This window comes from Talpa occidentalis, unplaced genomic scaffold, assembly GCF_014898055.3.
Source record: "Talpa occidentalis isolate TD23 unplaced genomic scaffold, MPIMG_talOcc4v2.1 talOcc4.9, whole genome shotgun sequence".
In the NCBI taxonomy this organism is placed as follows: domain Eukaryota; kingdom Metazoa; phylum Chordata; class Mammalia; order Eulipotyphla; family Talpidae; genus Talpa; species Talpa occidentalis.
In genome coordinates, this window is record NW_023605305.1 from 6,713,972 (window position 1) to 6,734,989 (window position 21,018).

The 21,018-nt window shown below is 55.5% G+C and overlaps 1 protein-coding gene across 1 annotated transcript; it reads right to left on the minus strand.

Moving 5' to 3' along the window:
• Window positions 1–741: 741 nt before the first annotated feature.
• Window positions 742–20,275, minus strand: LRRC38 (leucine rich repeat containing 38). Its single transcript, XM_037500598.2, has 2 exons — window positions 19,633–20,275; window positions 742–1,200 (listed from the first exon to the last, which is right to left on the minus strand). The coding sequence occupies exons 1-2, from the start codon at window positions 20,273–20,275 to the stop codon at window positions 947–949; spliced, it is 897 nt and encodes a 298-aa protein (XP_037356495.1). The 3' UTR covers window positions 742–946.
• Between the last annotated feature and the right edge of the window lie 743 nt (window positions 20,276–21,018).

The following is a 21,018-nucleotide window of genomic DNA, read 5'->3' on the forward strand; positions in this document are numbered from 1 at the left end:
GCCGGCCCAGGAGCCCACCGCCTCCGGCAAACACGGCCTGTCACAGCCCAGGCGGGTGTCAGGCAAATACCACACCCCCGGGCCACGGAGGGCGCTTCAGAGGCCGCGCCCTGGCGTGTCTGTGTCTGGATATTTTGTTGGTCCAGAGCAATGTGCTTGTTTGGAACGCGGGCCTCCGGGAAGGTTCACTGCACGTCCAGGAGGCGGCAGGTGGGAAGGGACCCCGCAGACACGGCAGGTGCGGCCGGGCTGACAGCGCCCGGGCAGGGGGAGGGGCACGGGGAAGGGACACAGCGCGGCCGTGCCTCGGAGGGGACAGGCACCGCCGCTATCGTGCAGACGACCGTCTTCCTCCACGCGCGGCTACCTCTTGGGATGAAGGACCAGGGCTTCAGCTCCGTCAACAGAAGTTGTCCCAACCTGACCACCTGTTTCTTCAGAGCCGTCTCAGCAGGCACGGGGTTGTTCTCTGCATGACGTCTCAAGACGGCTGCGGCCGATTACAGAAGGGGCAAAAGCCCTGTGCCCATGGATAGGAACCCGAGCACAGCCCCAAACAGCGGACACGGCCCGGCCTCCCAGTCTGGATCTGAGAAATGGCCTGGCCGAACGGCCTCCCCAGTGGAGAGCTGCCAGGCTTCACGCCCCCGGGGCTGGCTCTTGGTGGGCAGTTACGGAGCCTGACACGGCCATCTTTTCCCCACCAACATCTCAAACCAGAAGGCAGGACCTCCTCCAGGCAGCCCTCCTGGGCTGCTCTGTGCCTCCTCAGAGTCTACGCTCTGAGCTGGGAGGTCCCACGGGGGGCCTGAGGGGCCAGGCATGGAACAGACATGATTCTGGGCACTGACGGTGTCAATTCTGTCCCCTTTGCAGACTTTCCCTCTCTTCTGGGAGGGGAGCCCCTGCCTGGGGTGCTGGAAGACGAGGGCCGGGCAGGGGCGGCTCAGTCATCCTCATCTTCGTCTTCGTCCTCAGTGTCCTTGTTGGGAGTGCACCTGTGGAAACACTGCACCACGGTGGCCAGAAAGAAGCTGGAGATGATAGCAGCAATGGACACGGCCACACCCGAGAAGATGATGATGAACAGGTCCGTGAGGGACAGGCTGAACCTGCACTCGCTGAAGCTGGCCTCCGACAGCTGGTGCAGGAAGACCCTCCTGTTCTCCACGGGCAGGGAGCACTGGATCTCATCGAGGCCTGCGGCAAGGGAAGGCAGAATGTCACCGAGGTTTAGGCGGCTGCCCAGGGTGGTTTGGCAAGCCCCTGCCTGTGAAGGCAAAGCAGGTGCATCCCCCAGAGTCCAGAGGGGAACAAAGTTGATTTGCATGAAATTAAAACTTTTGACAATGCCTCAGGGTAATCACCTTGGCACAGATCTGGAGGTCTTGGCCCCCTGACCTACCGGAAGGCGTGGTACGCCTTGGGGTTCAAATCCCTAGGGATGGAGATGAGAGGGCAGCAGCATCCACCTGGGCAACACCCACCTGGTGGGCAGGTACGGGGGAGGCACAGTGCCAGCGCCACCCAAGGCCCTCCATTTTGTAGGCCACCTTCCCAGTTCAGTGCTGCTCCCGTGACCTCCACAGCCCTAAGGACAAAAAGGAACCAAGTTCCAGCAAATGCCACTTCCTGATTTTGAAAATCCAGCCCTCAGCACATCTCCAGCATTATCCCAAAGTCAGGATGGTCTCTTCACACCTCACTAAGTAGCTAATTTCTCTCCTGCGAAGAGCAGTCCTGCTAATTGCACAACAATCCTGTAACACCCTTTGGGCTTTTATTTGTGTATCTTTCCTTTGCCAGCTCAGAAACAGAAGATGGAGGCAGAGTGCTGGAGCTTCCTCCTTCGCTCCGTCCTGGCCCAGCTTCTAAGCAGTCTGCCGCCAACCCACGGATGCTCTCCTCACCATGGGAACTGCTGCCTAGCAACCAGACTCACCGTGCCGCCCCTCCCTGATTCAGAGGCTACCTTATAAACCTAAGGATTTAGCTGGACCAAAGCTCTGCAGCTTTCTCCAGTTTATACCTGACTACAGTTTTTGACTGTTGCTTTTTCGTAAAAAAGCCAAACATTTTGCTTATTTGAGTTGTTTAAATGCATTTGAACAGGAAAGCTGTAGACAGAATATCAAGGTTTGCTTGCAGACACTTTTCTCTGAAGGAAAAGTGGAAAGATTAATTGACCTGACTCCCCCTTAACATTCCTGCCCTACCCCACCAGCAAAAGATGTTATGAAAATAAGCAAGAAGGACACTGTTGGAACACAGGCAGTTCCCGAATCCAAGATAAGGTTTGCAATCTTTGCTATTTACCTACAGAAACTTTCTAGAAGTCCTGTTCTTCAGTGAACTGTATTAACTGATAAACAGCCATAACAAAACAAGTCCATAGAGTCTGGCATTTAAATCCAACCTGTGCTGGCCCCGACTCCCCCAGCTGATTCTGATTTCTATAACATTCTTTGTGCCTTGAGATGAGGCTTGGCATTTCTACAAAGCGGCACTGTTAGAAAATGTCATCTCACATTTTTCCATGGCGATAGGAAAGGGGCTTATTTGAAAAACCCCGCAGACAACACCACGGCTGGGAGACCCTGGATCCCTGCTCAATGGGACCCGCTCGATAAGACACACTGGCTTAATGGGTTTTTGTAGCTCACAAAGGGCAGAGAAATAAGAAGTATTGGACAAAGAAAGTCAGCCAGTGTAGGGAAAATGGAGTTAAATCAGGCTTTTTTTTTCCCCTCCCCTCCTGCCCCTGGTCTCTATGGCCGGCACCTGTGGCCTTGCACACCTTCTGGGTTGTGTGGGCACAAGGCACATGCACCTGTAATTACGGGCACTTGGGCTGGGAAGCCAAAGAGCACAGGTGTGCACATAAAGGGAGGGCGTCACTCTGAGGCTGGGGGCTCAAGTTGCTCTCTCTGCTGGCTGGTCTGTTCCCTGATTCAGCATTAAAGGCCTATAAAAATCTACTGAGGGCTCCAAAATTCTCTTTCCGTTTGTGAGAACCAACAATGAAACTACCTGGCCTGCCATGGTTGCACAACCGCCAGCCAGCCAGGGCCCAGCAGAGGCGGGCAGGGCATGACTGCCAAAGCACATAAGACAGTCCTGTGAGGTTGACTGCAGATCTCAGGAGTTGGAGGTGCCCTGACTGTGGGGACCCCTCTTCTCTCCTGCAAGGTCTTACTGTACACTAAGGTTTCTCACCCTTGGCACTTTTGACACATTGAGTCGGATAAGTGCTTGGTGCAGCGGGGGGAGTGGGGGTCTGCTCTGTGCACTGTGGGATGCTCAGAGTCTGAGCTCTACCTGTGAGAGGCCAGCAGCGCTACCACTCATGTGACAGTCCCAAATGTCTCCCGACAGGGCCGCCTGTCCCCAGGAGGGAGTGTGGAAGGAGAAAGAATCCCCTAGTTGAGAACCAGACTGAAATGCTCACCTCAGTAGACCAGCTCCTAAGGCAGGCTGCTCTTGGTTACTAATCAGACATTTAGTTATTAAATGGTTTTCTTTAATCCATACATTAAACAAAACAGGTGAGGCTTTATGGGAGGGGGTGTCAGGACATGTGATGAAGAAAGAAAATGAAAAGTCATCCGGAGTGGTCTTGGGATGCCAGAGGGAAATTGAGAGGTGAGCTGTTGCGGCTCAAGGCAATCAGGAGAGAAGAGCAGGGTTTTGTTCAAATTGGGCCTTCACCTGATTGGGTGAGGCCCACCACATTGGGGAGGGCAATCTGATTTATTCAGTCCACTGATTCAGATGTTTATTGCATCCCAAACACCCTCACAGACACATTCAGAATAATGTCTGGCCAAATATCTGGGCACCCCATGGCCCAGTGGAGTTGACACAGAATTATTCATCACAGTGCTCTCCATACTTTTCAGCAGCAGCAGCAGCAGCAGCAGCAGGAGAGACACTTTCCTAATTACATTAGACTGGAGTGAAAATGAATGCAAAAATGAAAGCTTCCTTTACTTTTTCAGGAGACCTGAGCTAGCAGGTAGAAAATGCTCTGAGCAAAAGCTGAAGCTCATCAGGGACTCAGAGTCAAAAACGAATGAGCTGAGCCTCCCCGGTGGCGCAGCGGTTGAGCACTGGGTTGTGAAGCTGCCCACAACCTCTGCAGCGCCCGTTCGATCCCCGGCTGCTCCCTGGCCACCGGAGGAGGGTCCCACATGGCGCGCAGACCTCTCCTGCCGCCCGCTGCTCCCCCCAGCAGTGCACCTCGGTCCCTCTGCCTGCTCTGCTCCCCGCTCTGGCTCTGGTGAATTCTCTCACCCTCCCGCACTTCTGACTGGTAAAAAATATACACAACACAAAATTTCCCACATTAACCACTTCTGAGTGTACAATCCGGTGGCATTAAATACGTTTATAATGTTGCACACCTATCACCACTCTCTGTTTCCCAAACCCTGATCCCCCAACTCTGTTAAAAGAACTCCCCTTGCTCTGTGGCTTCAACATCGCAGCCCCTGGTCTACATTCTGCTCATGAGCTTGCCCGCTCCTATAAATGGGGTCCTACGACATCGTCGTTCTGGTTTTTGCCTGTGAGTTGAGGATCATACCGCTCACCTGCCAGGGAAAGTGACTCGCTAAACGACAGGTGCAAAGGGGCGTGTGCTGCATCAGACCATAGATGCTCGATAAATGTGCCCCCCTCCATGTGCACAGGCTCCAGTTCAGGCCGTGGATGAGGCTTAGAAGCAGTGGGCGGGTCACACTGGATGGGGAGAGACGCCCGTCCTTTTTTCTCGCCCCCAGCATCATGCTTTCAAGCTACATCCATGCTGTCACCTGTGTCAGAACGTCCTTCCTTTTTAAGCCCGAATGCCAGTCCGCTGGGTGCACCCATCTGCCCTGTTGATGGACACCTGACTCCTCCTTTACCTGGTCTGCATGGGATCAGAGAACCTGCACTGTGTCCTGTCCTGCCTTTACATCGGGTAAAGGAGGAGTCAGGGTCCTCAGTGGTTTTTGCAGGTCTTTTATTGGGGTTCACCAGGCATATGGCAGGCAGGGGTGCTAGGGGGCCAGGAGGCTGGCAGGCCTCCCAGCCCCCAGCAGGTCTTCACTCTGGGCTCTCCGGCCTTCTCTCAGCTTCTGCTTCTCTTGCTTCTCTCTCGGCTTCTGTTTCGGCTTCTCAGCTTCTACTGGCGTCCTCATGACGCCGTCCTTAAAAGCCCAGTCTTAGTCCAGGTGAATCCCATCTACCTATGCCCACACCCTACTCCAGGTGCCCACCATCAGGCATGCATTCAGGATCTCAAGGATCCATCATCTCTCCTGATGGCGGGAGGGCAGAAAAGCCTGATGCTTTTTACCTTACCCTACAGTGAGGCTGAGCATTTTTTCCACATGCTCATCAGCCTGCTTCTTTTTCTTTAAAGATTTATTTATGCATACAAGAACTGGGGTACAGGCCAGAGGTGTGGGGCGTGAGAGGATTCACCAGAGACAGAGTGGGGAGCAGAACAGGTGGATCTACTGAAATACACTGCTGAGGGGAGCAGCGGGCGAGACAGGAGAGGTCTGCTGCACCATGTGGGTTGCTTCCTGGCCAGCCAGGGATCAAACTCATGCTGCAGTGGCTGGCGATACAGCTTGATAGCACTGAGACTTAACCCCTGGACCACAAGGGAGGTCCTGCTCCTTTTTAAATGAAGGCCACTGTCCCCTAAATAGCCCGCGGGTGACATTTCACCAAGGATCAGTAGTCACTTTGCAAAAGGCTGGCCCTAAGCACATCAGCACAGCTGAGCAGCGGCTGAGGAAGCTCAGGGGCGACCTAGCGACTCCTGGGCAGGTTTTGAGAAGGAACAGGCCTCTCTCCCAACTCAGTGTAATCCACCCGCCTGCTGCTTCCTGAGCCTCATCTGCCCTAAACTGGGTACCTGCTCGCGTGGGGCTGCATTTATTGAGCACACATGATCTGATGCAGCACATGCCCTGACACCTGTGGTTTAGCCCGTCCCTCCCCCTGCAGGTGACGGCCATTATTTCAACTCACAGCTGAGAAATGAGCTAAATGGTGAAGCCAGAATTCAAACTATGAACTCAGTTCGGTTTTATTCCAAAGCCTGGCTTTCCCATCGCTCCAGGTTGTGTGGTGCTAGAGAAAGTAAAATCCCTGGCCCCATTATCTGCCAAACCTAAAATATACCAAACGCTTGGGGAGGAAGATGTGTGACTGAGAGCGGAGGGCAGAGCTTCACTAGCCCATGAGGAGATGGGGCAGGACTAGAAGGTCTGGTACGTGCTCAGTAGTTATGGAATGAAGGAAAACCTGAGTCCCGGGGAGTTTTGGGGTGGCAACCTTCTGGGTTAGAATAGCACCCCTGTGTGCCAGTGCTGGGGGGGGTCACTGCAGGGTTCTGAAAGTGCATTAAGATATCACAAATGAGGCCTCCCTGGTGGTGCAAGGGGTTAAGTCTCTAGTGAGTCCTCTCAGCCCCCCACACCTCTGGCCTGTACCCCAGCTCTTGTATGCATAAATAAATAAATAAATATTTTTTAAAGGGTTAAAAAACAAAATGGTGCCCTGAGCCACACTCAGGCTGCAAGCCGGCTGTGTGTATGACTCCTCGGTGGCGGTCACATAAGCTAGGAGTCTAGAAAGCATTTAAACTAGGATATAAGGCCATCCCCTTACAAGGGGACAATGGTCAGGCTGCATCAGGAGACAGGACAGTCATGGGTCTGATCCCTCATTCGTGTGGCCCCCACATGAGCACTTGAGTTTGCAGCCCCCTGGAGCTGTGGGTTTCTGCCTGTACCATGTTCTAGATGCAGCAGGGCGTGAAAGACATGGGTAGAAGTTAAGGACAAGGCCACCGTCCACAACAAAGGTATCTCAGGAACCTAAAGCTGTGAATTCAGGCTTTGAACTTCACAGGGTAGAAAAAAATAAGAAATGAGAAATAGAGGACTGTGGCTTATACTTCTGCCCTGTAAGGATATTAAAAACACTCATCATCATCACTGTTCTATAAAAGAGAAGACTTGCACACCATCAGAATTAAGAAGGGTGGGACATTACACAGTGGGAAATACATTTAGCCTTAAGAAATACTCACCACAATGTCCACATTGTTTTCATTTTGGGCTCTGAGCCCCGGACCAGGGAGGACCGGTCCAGGGCCCCATGTGGGATGCCCTGTCCACTTCCTCACTCGCCACCATTCCAGGAACAAGTGCCTGGGGATCGCTGCCTTATCCCTCAGGACTAGAGGCCCCTCAGCCCCAAGGTCAGCACCCCTTCCCGTATGTGTCTGTGAATAAGATCTTACACAGCCGGGGCGCTGATTGACCCTCATCCAGAGCTGCTGTCCCTCTGCACAGCAGCCTGAGTAACTGCCGTGGCGATCATGACTCAGGAGGGCTAAATAGTCACTCTCTGGCCTTTCATGGGAAGTTTGCCAACTGCTGTTCAAAATGCACTCCAGGGAACACCTCCTCCGGGAAGCCCGCCCTGAATGCTCCCTGTGCTCCCCCTCCCGTGAGCCCTCTCCTTCCTGGGTCTCCAAGCCTCCTCTGTGGGCATCCCTGACTCCAGCTCAGGGCCTGGCATGTGGAAAGGGAACCGCATGGCAACCAGGGTCACCCAGAACAAGTAGGAAACGTGAGGATTAGGAGGATCCTCATGCGTTCCCAGAGCGAGTCCCTAAGGGGGACTAGTTTTTCCAAAGGGCAATCAGAAATCACTCCCTGGTTTGAGAGAAGGCCTCAGGGGCTGTTACTCCAACATGCAATGGGTTTGCTAGAAAAATCTTCCAACCCTGTGTGTGGGAAATCGGTTCTTAGGAGCCAAATTGCCGTGAGCTGTGATGTTTTATGATTCCTCTCCCTTCTTCAATGAAGCATGGAGATGTGAAACACCCCTCCTACTGATTACAGATGATTGCTGACTGAGTCATAGTGAGAGATGGTAGTTCAATAGATAGCACAGTTCCCACCGAATCTGGAACTCAGTGAATGAGGGACATGGATTCAGAGTCAGGAGGCTCAATTGGCAGCCTTATCACTGATAAAACTGCAGACGCCTCAGTTGTCTGCCTGCTTCTATTCTACCCTACAGAGAGCCCAATCTTCTCTTCAACAGCCAGGATGAACCTTTAACAGAAAAATTTATATCCCGTGTCATTGCTTCGCTCAAACCCTTCTCATCTTTCTCAAAGTGAAAACCACAATCCTTACCAGCAGTGTCTCCCCAAGCCCCTCACTCCATGTAGCTTGCTGTTCCCCGAGCATGAGCCTACCTCAGGACCTTTGCACCTGCTCCTGCTGCCCAGCTCACTCCTTCACTTTTTTAAGGTCTTTGCTCAGACGTCACCTAACCAGAGGCCTCGCTGCCCTCATCTAAAGGAGCTGCTCTTCCTCATCCCAACATCAGCCTCTACCCCCTACCTGGCTTTGTTTTCTCCAGCACTCAGCATCACATGATATATGACACATGCATTTGCTTATTTTCTGTTCCCTACCCCTCCCCACTCACATGTCAGCAGCTCTGAGAGATTGACCTATTTATTGCTGTGGCTCCCTGCTGATTCCCAGTACCTAGAACCTTCAAACAGTATTTCTGAATGAATGTTTGCAAATCAATGAACACTCATGTAGGCTTCTAAGCAATCTGCATTGTCTATACTCCTTTTACCCACCAAATAAACTCTGCAGTTGTACTACGATGACCTGATTTGCAGTGAAGGAAAGTGAACAGTCAGTCTCTTGCTAAAGATGATCCAGTTAAAAAAGGTGGCACTGGAACCATCAGTCATTACCCTCCCTGATGGCCTTAAAACTGCTCACACGAGTTATCTCAGGGGACACTAAAGCCCAGGGGGGGTCATAAAATTACACCCAAGCTGTACTTGTAAACCCACTTTGGAACCCATGCCATGTCCAGTGGTGGCCAAACCCAGAGTTCTGAGCAGCAAGCACATAAAAGATCATTCTAAAGGATTTGAATGCTGTATTCTTTTTCTGAGACTGCAGTTAACAAATGATCACAGACTGGTTGGCTTAAATAAATATCTTCTCTCATTGTTCTAGAAGGCAGATGTCTAAAATTAAAGTGCAAGCAGGGCCAGGCTTTTTTGAAGGCTGTTGGGGAGAATCCTTCCTGCCTCTTCCAGCTCCTTGCAGCCACCTGTGTTCCTTGGCTTGTGGCCACATCCATCCCATCGCTGCCTTTTGAATCTCCCAATCTTTCTCTTATAAGTACACCAATTTAGGGTGGACCTGAAATCCAAGATGACCTCACACCACATCCTTAAAGTTATCTTCTCTTTTCCTGAGTAGGGTCACAGGTTCCAGGAGGTAGGCTTGAGCCAGTCTTTTTGGAGGGGTGTGACAACCCACTACAGGTGGATTATTCGCAGTCACCTGCTGTCCTCTGGTTTCTCACCCTGCATCTCTGCTCAGGGGGACGCTGCTTCCAGGTTTAGTTTTGAGCAATTACCTCCTCCCCACAGGTATGTCTTGGTGGACCGCTGCTTCCACACAGTGCACGGCCTTCCTTGGCGGGGGTCAGCTAGCTCATGACCCAGCTCAGCCAGCGTCTCTCTGTAGCGCCCAGAGTCAGCCCAGCAGCCCTGCCCTGGAGAAATCATTCACTGGTCTCTGGGTCCTCCGTTCCCAGAGCTGCCTCACTCCTCCAAGCCTGCTTCCCTGGCCTTCTTTTCAATTCTGTGAATGACCATCACCCCCAGCAAGGCCCCTTCCTTGTTCCCTTTAGCCAGAGTGGTCGTCTGTATTTACACTCAAGATGCAACCAGCAGAACAGAGGAAAGCGGAGCTGCAGAGTGAGCCACACACCTGTCATGACAGCCTGGGCCCTGCAAATCCTCCCCTTCCTGCTGTCCTTCAAAACCTTGTCCTGGTGACTCCAGGGTCCTGAGGGGGTGGGAATGATTCTGTGCATCTCCCCTCCACAGCAAATCCCCGGGGGACAGAGGTTGGGTGAGTTCCTGCTGGCCGTCTTGTTACAGGTCTTCCTCTACCCCCACCCCAGATCTACCTTCCATGGAAACCCAGTGGGTCCCGCTCGCTCAGCCCAGCCAGAGGGGCCGGCCTTGTCTTCCTGGCTACGCGCCTCTCCTGCACCAGGGCTGGCTCAGAAGGGACAGGCCACCTTCCTTGGCAGGGCAGCTGAACACCCCACCTGCTCCACTCCTCGGGGCTCTCTCCCCTGGACAGATGACTTCTCCCCAGCTGCTGACACCTGAGCTGGGAGGAGGAAGGAGCTGCCATTCTCCCGAAATAGAAATGGCTGGTGACACCAGGGATGGTAGATTGAGATTAATCTCTCCTCCTTGCCAACAAAGGGCTCTGGCCAAGGCCCTCTCAGGCTTTACCCTGCTCTGGCCTCCGGGGCACCTGCCCCAGGCAGATCAGTGACAGGTCAGCATTGTCATTAAAAATAGTGTTTTGTTTTCCTAATTCCACTTGTTATGCAAAGCCTGTGACCCAACAGAAATAAACAAAAAATGAGGAGCATAAAAGAGCCCTTCATAAATACAGGTTTAACATGTTAGCTCCTGACTTTCTAGATTTTTCCTGTGGGCACTGTACACAAATTCTCCAAAGAGAAATATATTCTGCCACTTCTGAAGAACCATTCTGCAACATCTTTCCACCCCCTCTAGGATGGTCCAGCATTGCTTGAACTGGCTCCTGGGGTCTGACCTTGGGAATGAGCCAACCCCAGGGTGACTCCATGCAGCTCCACCCAGCTGGGCACTTGTCCTCCATTATTCACCCAAGACACATCCCCTGACTTGAAGTTGGGGTGACAGACCCTGAGCTGGTGCCAACACGGCTCTGTCACCTTTCCATCTTTGCTAATCTGAGAAACCACGAAAGAACACAGGCTGAGTTTGCTTCCTCGGAGCCCCAGTAGAGCTGAACTTGGTGTGGGGTGCTCACTGGTCCCTGGAACTGTTCCCTAGCTGCCTGCCCAAGATTTGTGCTAAGAGCTTTGCAAGCCTTACTGAGAAGCAAGAAGGCCCCGGGTGACCAAGGCTGGGATGGGAGTGGGTGATCTGCTCCACCCAACCCACTGCAGGAGCTGCCTGCCTCCTTGCATGCCTGCCTCCCTGCCTGGCGTGCTTGAGTACCTGGTTCCCCGAGAGAGCATTAAAGCCTGCAAAATCTACCAGACGCTCCATTTGTCTCCCCGAATCAATAGTCAACCTAGGGCCTCCCCGGTGGCGCAAGGGGCTAAGTCACAGCACTATGAAGCTATCTGCAGCCACTGCGGCATGAGCTCAATTCCCAGCCAGAGAGCAACCCACATGGCGCAGCAGACCTCTCCTGTCTCACCCACTGCTCCCCTCAGCAGTGGATTTCAGTAGATCAGCCTGATCTGCTCCCCACTCTGTCTCTGGTGAATCCTCTCACTCCCCCCACCTCTGACCTGTACCCCCGCTCTTGTATGCAAAAATAAATAAAATAAATCTTAAAAAAATAAAAAGTCAACCTGCCCAGGGTCTGCTGGTGCCACGGGGAGCCACAGGACAGTAACCTGGCTCGAGGGGAGCTGGGTGTGAACAGGACGCACGATACATACCTGGAAGCCGAAGGGGTGCTGGCGACTGATCTGGTTTCCTACAATGGACTGGCCTGAGCAGAGAGAGCCCTGTCTGGGTAAGGCAGGCTCAGAGCTTTCGCTTTCTCTCTCCTGAACCAGTTAAGCTTAGTTTTTAAAGTCCAGGAGGAAGTCTGAGTAGGGATGGGGGGAAGGGGGTGGGGGATGCTCTGGGTGTGGTGGTTGCACAGTCACTGCATCCTGAGCACACTGCCCTCTGCTCTGAGGCATGCTGCTTTGCCCAGCAAGACCAGGGTGTCGGCAGGGATGGTTCTTCTGTGGACTGTGGGAGAGAACCAGCAGCATCTCCCCTGTGCTGGGGGTTCTCTGGCCATCTTTAGGGCTCCAGCCTTCATCTTCACCTCATCTGTATATTCAAATTTCCCCCTTTTATGGGGACACCAGCCCATCCTAATGGCCTTGTCTTAATTCCATCTGCGGTGACTCTTCTACCAATTACATCTTTTGCTTTATTTCATGAAGCTTTGACCTCCCGGGCCTTGTGAGTCAGGGAGGGATTGTGCCTCCAGGGTCAGCTAAGTCCTAGAGATGGTGACAGTGCCTTCAAGCACACCTTTGAGCTGCACACCAACCAGTCCTGAGCCCAGACTCCTCCTGTCTCCTTTTACCAGACTCTGGAAGCCCAGAACACTATCTCCCTGGCTAAATCGCCCAGGGCTGAGTACTGGACAGCTATGGGTCACCCCATTATTCAAACTAGCCAACCCTAAGCCTGCCTAGCCATAACTTACCCGGCCTCACCCAATCCTTCCAGCAAAAACTACAATAAAGCCTCTCACTAAGCCTTTCCCTCCTGCCTCTTGGCGTCCCGGTGCTCCCCTGTGGCCCTCTGTAGCGCCCCTGCCTCCTGTTTAGATCTGTGACACGTCTTCCGTCATGACAATAGTCATATCTGCGTCTGCCTGATCAGAACAAATCTCAGGTCCACTTAAAACAACCCAGGACTGGACGTCTGAGCTCGGGGCTGTCAACGTGATCAAGGGCCGTGGTCATTTCTCACACAATCCTTATGATGGTTCTGTTTCAAAACAGGCAGCATCTCTTGGGTGTCTTGGGAAAAAGCAATGCTAATCTCTCTAACACTTTGGGGGGGGTCTTCACATGAAGAGCATCCCTTGATTTGAAGGAGAGCTCCCGGGGTTGGGGCCTGCGGTAAGGGAACCACCTGAGAGACCTTTGCTGGGAGTTGGGGGTTAGTGGCTTTGGGAGCCTCTTGCTGGGAGAAGGGCTTGGGAGGGCACATAGGCCTCCAGAACCAGAGCTTGAGGGTCCTTTATTCCTTTGGTGAGGGCTCTAAAACTGCTGAGGACACAGCCCCCAATAGGTCTTGGGGTTCACTGGCTGGTGCTCACACTGCTTCTGGAGTGCATGAGCTCCAGCTTCTCCTCCTGCCCTACAGGAGCTACCCTACAGCTTCTCCCCTGCCCACCCTGCCTGCTCCCCCCAGGCTATTTGAAGTTAACACTTGAGAGTGGGAAAATGACTCACAGCCTCTGCAGCATGAGTTTGATCCCCAGGGAGCCAGGGAGCTGACCCACATGACGCAGCAGACCTTTCCTGTCTTGCCCGCTGCTCCCCACAGCAGTATATTTCAGTCAGTCTGCCTGTTCTGCTCCCCACTCTGTCTCTGGTGGATCTTCTCACCCCCCGCATCTCTGGTCTGTACCCCAGTTCTTGTATGCATAAATAAATAAACCTTAAAAAAAAAAACAGTCTCGCCAATAGCTGATACCAGGGCTTGAGAATCTGTCCCGTAAACTCAAGTGGCCTACAGCTCCCTCGAGGTCCAGCCCTTGGCACTTACCCCAAAACCAGCAGAGGGCAGAGAAGCCGGGTGCCAGGGGCTCCTTGCCTGCAGCCTCTGCAGGAGGAGCCAAGCTGAAAGGTGCTGGGAGGACGAGCTGGGAGAGCAGTGCCCGGGGCTGGCAGGTCACTGGGATCGGCCGGGCATTGGCTTTGCAGCCTGTGGACAGATCTCGTCCGTTTGCCTGCATTTCTATGATTTAAATCAGGGAGGAAAAGAGAAACTTATGTGTGGTGGTGGAGGACGCTGCCCTTGGGGTGTCTTCACGTGACATCACTTAGGTCAAAGGGCAGCTGTTACCACCTGTGTTTGGCCCATTTACCTGCCATTGGAGTCAACCAGAAGCACAGTCATATGTGGGAATTGGAGGGCGAGTCGCTGAAGAGACTTAACCCCTGGGTATCTGAGTCAGTTGGCAAGTGGTCAGCGCAGCTAACTGACCAAAGCACACCCCCAGGGGTGCGTCCTAGAAGGGCAGGAAGGCCTCACATTGTCCCAAGGGGCCGGCTGTGCGGTTGCCTTGGAATTCTTTGATAGGTGAGTGACATGAATGTGACATTTTCAAAAACAGCCAATGCTGGGGACAGAGAAGCAGGACCCGGTGGGGCTCTGCAGGAGCAAACAGGCCAGAAGGCGGTTACCTCGGGTCCTGAGTGCAGCCAACTCTCTGCCAGAACAGGACCGCGGTCCCGTAAATGCTGACCCTGGCCCTGGATGCTGGAGGCGCTGAGCAAGGTGACACCTGGTGACGCAACTCTAATTAAGGGTCAAGTTAAAACCGCATCAGCCTGGGACAGACAGGGCAGGCCCAGACCGGTCCGTGGCAGGAGGGCCAGTGAGCCCTCAATCGACCTCTGCCAGGAGCAGGATTCTCTTAGGGTTAGAAACACACAAGACTGGGGATCCACGCTCGGGATCCAATCACACATGAAAGCCATAAGGAGATGCCATCATTTTGCTTCTCAAATTGGAAACCATCTTGTAAAGCAGTGATGGGTAAAACTTAGGGGTGGGGGGTGAGAGAGAGACTCTAGTCACCACAGGAGCCAGCAGCCTGTGGTACAAGACAGCAAAACTGTGTCCAGAGGTTTCCAGGAAGCCTCCACCCTGACCTGTGCATCCACCTCAAAGAATGCACCCCAGAGAAATAACCAGAGGCTCCCACAAACTTCGCACATCTCAGGATATCCACTCAACCTTATGTGTATACCCCCAAAATAAAACAAGCCACATTCCCAAGAGTAGCAGACAGTTTCAGTCACCAACTCCGGAAATTGACCCATTCCATGGTCAAAGTTAAATTCTCAAAGACCCATAATGTCAGGAAAGTCACAACTTAAAGTAAAAGGAAAAAAAAAACAGTAATAAAATGTAAGGTACAACAGCCATTTGTTTAAAAGCATAGGTGTGCATGAGAATACAATTGGGGGGCCTCCCTGGTGGCACAGGTGGTTGAGCGCAGCACTGTGAAGCTGTCCGCAGCCTCTGCAGTGTGGGTTTAATCCCGCCGGCAGGCGAGAATCCCACATGGTGAGCAGACCTCTCCTGTCGCGCCCGCTGCTCCCCTCAGCAGTGTATTTCGTCAGTCTGCCTGTTCTGCTCCCTGCTCTGTCTCTGGTGAATCCTCTCACCCTCCCGCGCCTCTGGCCTGTACCCCGGTTCTTGTATAAATAAATAAATCTTTTTAAAAAAAAAAAGAATACAATTGATGGGGATACAGCAAACTTCAATAGTGGTGAGATTCTGGCTAGTTTCATTTTCTTCCTAGGCTTATTACATTTTCCAGTTCCACGAGGAGATGGCTAGTTTATAATCAGGAAAATAAAACTGCTGCTATTTTTAAGAAAGAGAAGCAGAGTCACCTTGGAGTTGCTGGGAAAGGGTCGGTGGAGCCTCCAGGGAAGCATCAGCTTTTGTCCCTTTGGCTGAGCGATTGCTTACTTCCTCAGGCTGACAAGTCCCTGCTCCCGCGAAAGAGGGAAGAAAGGTCACTGGGGTGGGGGGGCAGAGTCCCCAGAGAGTTGGGCCTTGCAGAGGCGGGGTTGGTGATGTGGCTGGGCCAGCGCCTTCCCGCTGAGGCCGGGGCTGGGTCCCCAAACACTCAGATGTCCCCAGGTTGACAGTGGCCCTTCTCCAGGAGGCTGTCCCCAGCCAGGGGTCCACAGTTCACTGACCCAAAGTGGGACAGGTGCCCTTGTTTAATTTCGCCCACTTCATCTGCCCTCCCAGCCTGCCCCTCGCTACAGCCCCACGTGTCACAGTCTGGGCATGAGAACCAGCTCAGCTCCTCCCTGGTGCCATGGGCTGTGACCTGCAGATCACGTGGCTTTGGCTAGAAAAGGTGGTGAAAGAGCCCAGGCATTCAGCCTCCCACCCGGGGAGCCGTGTGCACCTTCCCATGACATGCCCAGGGCTTGGCAAGGCTGTGTGCCCTGGAACGGACCTCGCTCTGCATTCTGAGAGGCCAGGCCCAGAGAAAGACGGCCCCTCGCCTGCTGGCTATGGTTTCCCAAACCCAGGAGCCTTTCCTCCCTGTGGCTCCAGAGCCAGGCAGGGGCGCTGGGGGTGTCCTGTGAGTTCAGGAGCTTAAAAATCCTCCTGCTCACTCCTTTGTTTACCAAAGGAAAATATGAGACACAGCGAGGACAAGCAGCTCAGGACCTCACAGCATCTCACAGCGAAGGCCCCCCAGTTCTCAAGCTCCCGTGTGTGCACTGCAAGACCCTGGGGGTGAGGGGAGTATGGGGATGTTCAAAACTCACCCCCTGGCTCCTTACCGGGGCACTCACTCAGGAGGACCTAGAATCTGCATTCCAAGCAAGCTTCTTGGGTGATGGTTCACCAATTAGTGTTTCCAGGCCCTCCCGCTTCACTGTAAGCAAAGACGAGGACAGACTCCACGAGAAGTTTCCAGATCATTGCATGCTGAGAAGGGGGTTCCCCTGCTGCTTCCCTGTGTCCCTGGACCCCCCACTCTCTCCCTCTTTACCCCAGTTGCCCACCTGCAAGGTTCCCCAAGTCTCTGCCCTTTGGATCTAGGGCCCCTTCCACTTAAAGAGGACCGGTGGCTGTCCCCATGGCAACGCACCGTCAGAAAGCTCGGAGTCTTCATGGGGAACCACCAGACCAGGTGCAGATTCCGGGGCTGGAAGGTTAGCCGAGAACTGGGGTGGGGGCGCCCTGGGGATTCTCTCACTCTCCCCTTCTCTGCCCGTCAGAAGTAGAGGTTTAGTCGGACACCCCTGAAAGCAAGCTCACCTGAGCCGCTGGCTGTGGAATTGTGCAACCCCTTTGCTTTGTGCCTGTTTCTTGAGGGTGAAGGAACCTGCCAGGCACGGCTGCTGTATCACAGCAGATGGCACCTGTAAATGGCCAGGTACCCCGCACTGTTGGAGCTGCTCAAGTCCCCTGCCTCGGCCCACTGCATCTCTGGGGAGGAGGTCACGGAAGGCGAGAGAAAGGCGAGGGAGACAGCACACCCTTTGCTCCTCCTTTGGAATTCCCTCCATGGTAGAGGCGGGGCACCTCCCTGGCCTTCTAGCCAGGGAGAGGGGGGAGGGGGCCATGCTCCAGGGGCCTGATTTCCCTTGGTGGAGGAGGGTGGTCATTGTGGTGGGGGCTGGGAGCCGGGAGGTCCTGTTTTCAACCTGGGCTACCTCGTAGCACGCCGGCCACCCCGCTGGCCTTCCAGTTAAAATGGACTAGTAATGGCAGCACGAAGGCTGCCGGTACCGACGGCGTGCCAGGCATTGTGCTAAGTACTTTATCAACAGTTCTCTCTCACCCTCCCAACAGCCCGAGCAGGGGGGTACTGGTCTTGAAGGTCTCGAAGCCAGGCCTGTGGAGCCTGAGTCAGGGGCCCTTGGCCACGTGCTCTGCTGCCTCTGTGAAAATTTCAGCAGCACAAATACAGGAGCGGGCAGGGGGCCGCTGACACCTACATGCACCTAGGTGCCCGGGCACTCTTGGGCCTTTATTAAGACGAACTCTTCAAACCCGACAGCAAACACGGTGCGGGAGCTGCTACCGCAGCCCGAGGTTAGGGGCGGGGAAACTGAGGTTCAGAGAGGCCAGGGGCTCACCTTGGCTCGTAGGTCTGAGTCCCCGTGGGAACTCAGCCCTCGCATGGAGGCCGGCTCTGGTTCACATCTGCAGGGACACAGCTCTGGCCACACCATGTGGCACGGGCAGGGCGCCATGACCACGCCCACCCCCAGGGGGTGCTGGATCCCTGCAGAGTGGCCCTCGAGCTGCCTCTATCCTAGTGGCCCCGATGGGACCAGTCTTCCACCAGCGCCTGCTCAGATCCTGCCCCGCTTCCCCACCCTGGCCGTCCCCTACACACATCACAGACAGTCGGAGGAACGTTTATGTTCACCACATAAAATGTGGCCTGGCGTTCAGCCACATTACCTGGTCTTGACCCTGACAAGCACACGGTCAGATGGACCATGGAGCAGCCCGTGACCCGATTCCACACATGGGGAAGACGAGGTTCAGAAAAGTTAAAGCGACCCACCCAGAGTCACCTAGTTTCTAAGCAGGACTCAAACCTGCATCTTCTGACTCCAAGTCCAGGATTTTGTAAAGACCTCAGAGGTCAACTCAAGTACTTCAGAGATGAGGACGCTCAGGCCCAGGCAGGGGACACGGCATGTTCAAGGTCACAGACGCCCAGGGCAGAACTGAGTGTCAAACCCACAGCCTCCGGCCCAGAACACCTGGCCCTCATGCGGGTGACGGGGGAGCCAATTATACCAACTCAACTAACCGTGGGGGCTGATGCCAACCTGCCAGAAGGCGACAGCAGGGCCGTCAGAAGGAGCGTACCCGCTGCACGCTGCGGTCTTCACCGGCACGTCCTTTCCCAGGACAATCTGCTGGGGGAGGGTCTGGGCCTCCAGGCAGGTGAACGGAGGCAAAGCTGAAAGTTGGGAGCAGCTCGGTGGTCGTGCCAGCCTGGTTTTGACCCTGACAACCACACGGTCAGATGAACTATGGAGTGTCCCCAATCTCACACTCGGAAAGATGAGACTCAGAAAAGTCAAGCGTGCCAGGAGTGCCAGCCGAGGGGCTGTGGCTGCTGTGCAGTGACACCCCGAGGCTGGTTCATGCTTGTAGCTTATGGTGAGAGCAGCAGGGACTGAACAAGTGAGCACGGGGATTCAGGTACTGCTGAGCCGTGTCCTCACAAACTTCATACATGGGAAAAAAGATTCACTTGATCTAAGTCTGCACCCATGCCACTGTTGGTAGTGATCTGGACAGCTCTGGTTTCTATTCTGCCAAGCCCCTGGGGGCAAGGTGGGAGGCAGAAGCTGACTGAGAGGCCCCTCCTGGGCCCCATATGCACAGGCTCACCAGCGCAAGACAGGAATCCACGGAGGGGAGGGACAGTCCCCTGATCCCCCTCCTGGGGCTCTTCCCCCTGCATGGGGCCCTCTCCTGCGTCCTTTTGCTTGTCTTCACAGGGACCCTTAACTGCTGTGCCCTGGTGTTCCCTTCTGCCAAGTGGGTATGTATGTCCTTGTCACTGTTGATAGCGCCCACCAGGGAGGCAAAGGGTAGGCCGGCCCACAGGTTTTTCTCCAGCTGTTTAACACCTGGGCTGCAAAGGCACAGAACAACTGCGTCACTGGCCCCCAGTCACTGCCATTATTCCCACCAGGAATATTCTTCACTCCTCTAGATAGAGGAGCAGGCTGATAGCTGAGAAACGGGGACCTGCTTGGGGTTCTCGGAACTGCCTGACTCTCAAGATTCAGCGTAGCGAGCCTGAGGCCCTGGGAGCTGAGCCGCCTCACACAGGAGGGGGCCTTCCACGCAAGGGGTCCATAAATAACCTGCCCCCACCATTCTAGGATCCAAAGCCCCATGAGTTGATGGGTCACAGGTGACCCACAAATACCTGGTACTGAACTTTAGAAAGTGAGATGTTGGGGAAACCAGGGAGAGGCAACACCACACCAGAGCCCCAAACTCCAGAGGATTCCCTCCGTGTCCCTCCCACCACGTCCCCAGCAGCGTCCCAGAGAAAGTTCAGGCCGGGGAGGGCTACCCCGGGAGCGCCTCTCATGCAGGGCAGTGGCCCGGAGCACCCCAGCCGCCTCCTCCAGGATCCTCCAGGCCCCTGTCTCTGTTGCTGGGCTGCGGGGGTCTCTCCCTGCTCCTGCCCTTAGTGCCCCAGCCCCGCCGGCCCGGCTCACCTTTGGGCAGCTTGGACTCGTTCTCCTGAATCCAGGAAAAGAGGTGGGCAAAGTCGCAGTCGCAGAGCCAGGGGTTCCCGTCCAGGCGCAGGGTGCGCAGCGCGGGCAGCGCGGCCAGGGCCGCCACGTTGAGGCTGTGCAGGTTGTTGTCGTTGAGTTCCAGCACCTGCAGCGACTCCAGGCTCTCGAAGGCGGCCTCGTGCACGCCCGCCAGGTTGTTGTTGGCCAGGCTCAGCTTGACCAGCCTGCCGGCCGAGCGGAAGGCGCCGGCGCCCAGCTGGGTCAGGTTGTTGTAGCTGAGGTCGAGGAAGGCGAGCTTGGCCGAGCCGCTGAACGTGCCCTCCTCCAGCGAGCGCAGCGAGTTGTTCCTGAAGTCCAGGTAGACCAGGTCGCCGTAGAAGATGAAGAAGTCCTCCGGGATGCGCTGGATGCGGTTGCCCGCCACCAGCAGCTTGCGCACGTCCAGCGGGAAGGGGTCGGGCACGCTGGGCAGCCCGCGGTCGCGGCAGTCCACGGTGTGCGGGTCGGTGCAGGCGCAGCCCGCGGGGCACGCGCGCCCGGGCCGGAGCAGCAGCAGGAGGCTGCAGAGCCCCAGCGCCGCGGCGGAGCTGGCGGGGCGGCGGGGCGCGGCGCGGGGGCGCATGGCGGGGCGCGGGGCCGGGGCGCGGGGCCGGGGCGCGGGGCGCGGCTCTCCGGCGAGCTCTGGCGCGGGCGGCGCGCGGGGCCGGGAGCGGGAGCGGGAGCGGGAGCCGGAGGGCGTGCGCCTGGGCGCGCGGGGACGCCAAGCCCGGGCGCACGGACCAGGGGAGCCCGGGTCGGCGGTGACTGAGCAGGGAGAGTCGGGGAGGGAGGGGCGAGGCACGAAGTGAAGGATTTGCCGGGACGGGAAATGAACGGGCTGGAAGAGGCCGGGGAGAGGGAGAGCCGCAGGGGTGGCCGAGTGGCTGTCGCCAAAAGCGGCCTCGATCGAGACCCGGCGAGAAGACCAGCCCGCCGGGACTCGGCCCCCGGTGCTCCAGGAAACTTCGGCGCTGAGCGCCCTCCCCAATCCTAGCGGGCTCCAGGGGGCGTGGCAGAGGGGTGCGCCCACCCGCCGGCGCCCCCGCGCGCTCCCACTGCGCCACCCCAGTGGCCAAAAGGTGGACGACCTGGGTCACTCCGGCGCTGCACCCCGGGGCAGCCCCAAGGGCTGCGGACTTGTCTGGGGGTTGGGGGAGGCTCCCGCGGGGCCCCTGGGAGCTCTAGGGTGGCTGGCTCCCCGGCCCTCCCCCACCCACCCTTAATCCATCTCAGAGAAGCTCGCAGGTCAGGGAGGCAAACAGCTGCCAGGGCCCCCCTGCTGTGGCGCAATGGAAGGCCAGGGCCGGGTCAGCACTTTCCATGCTG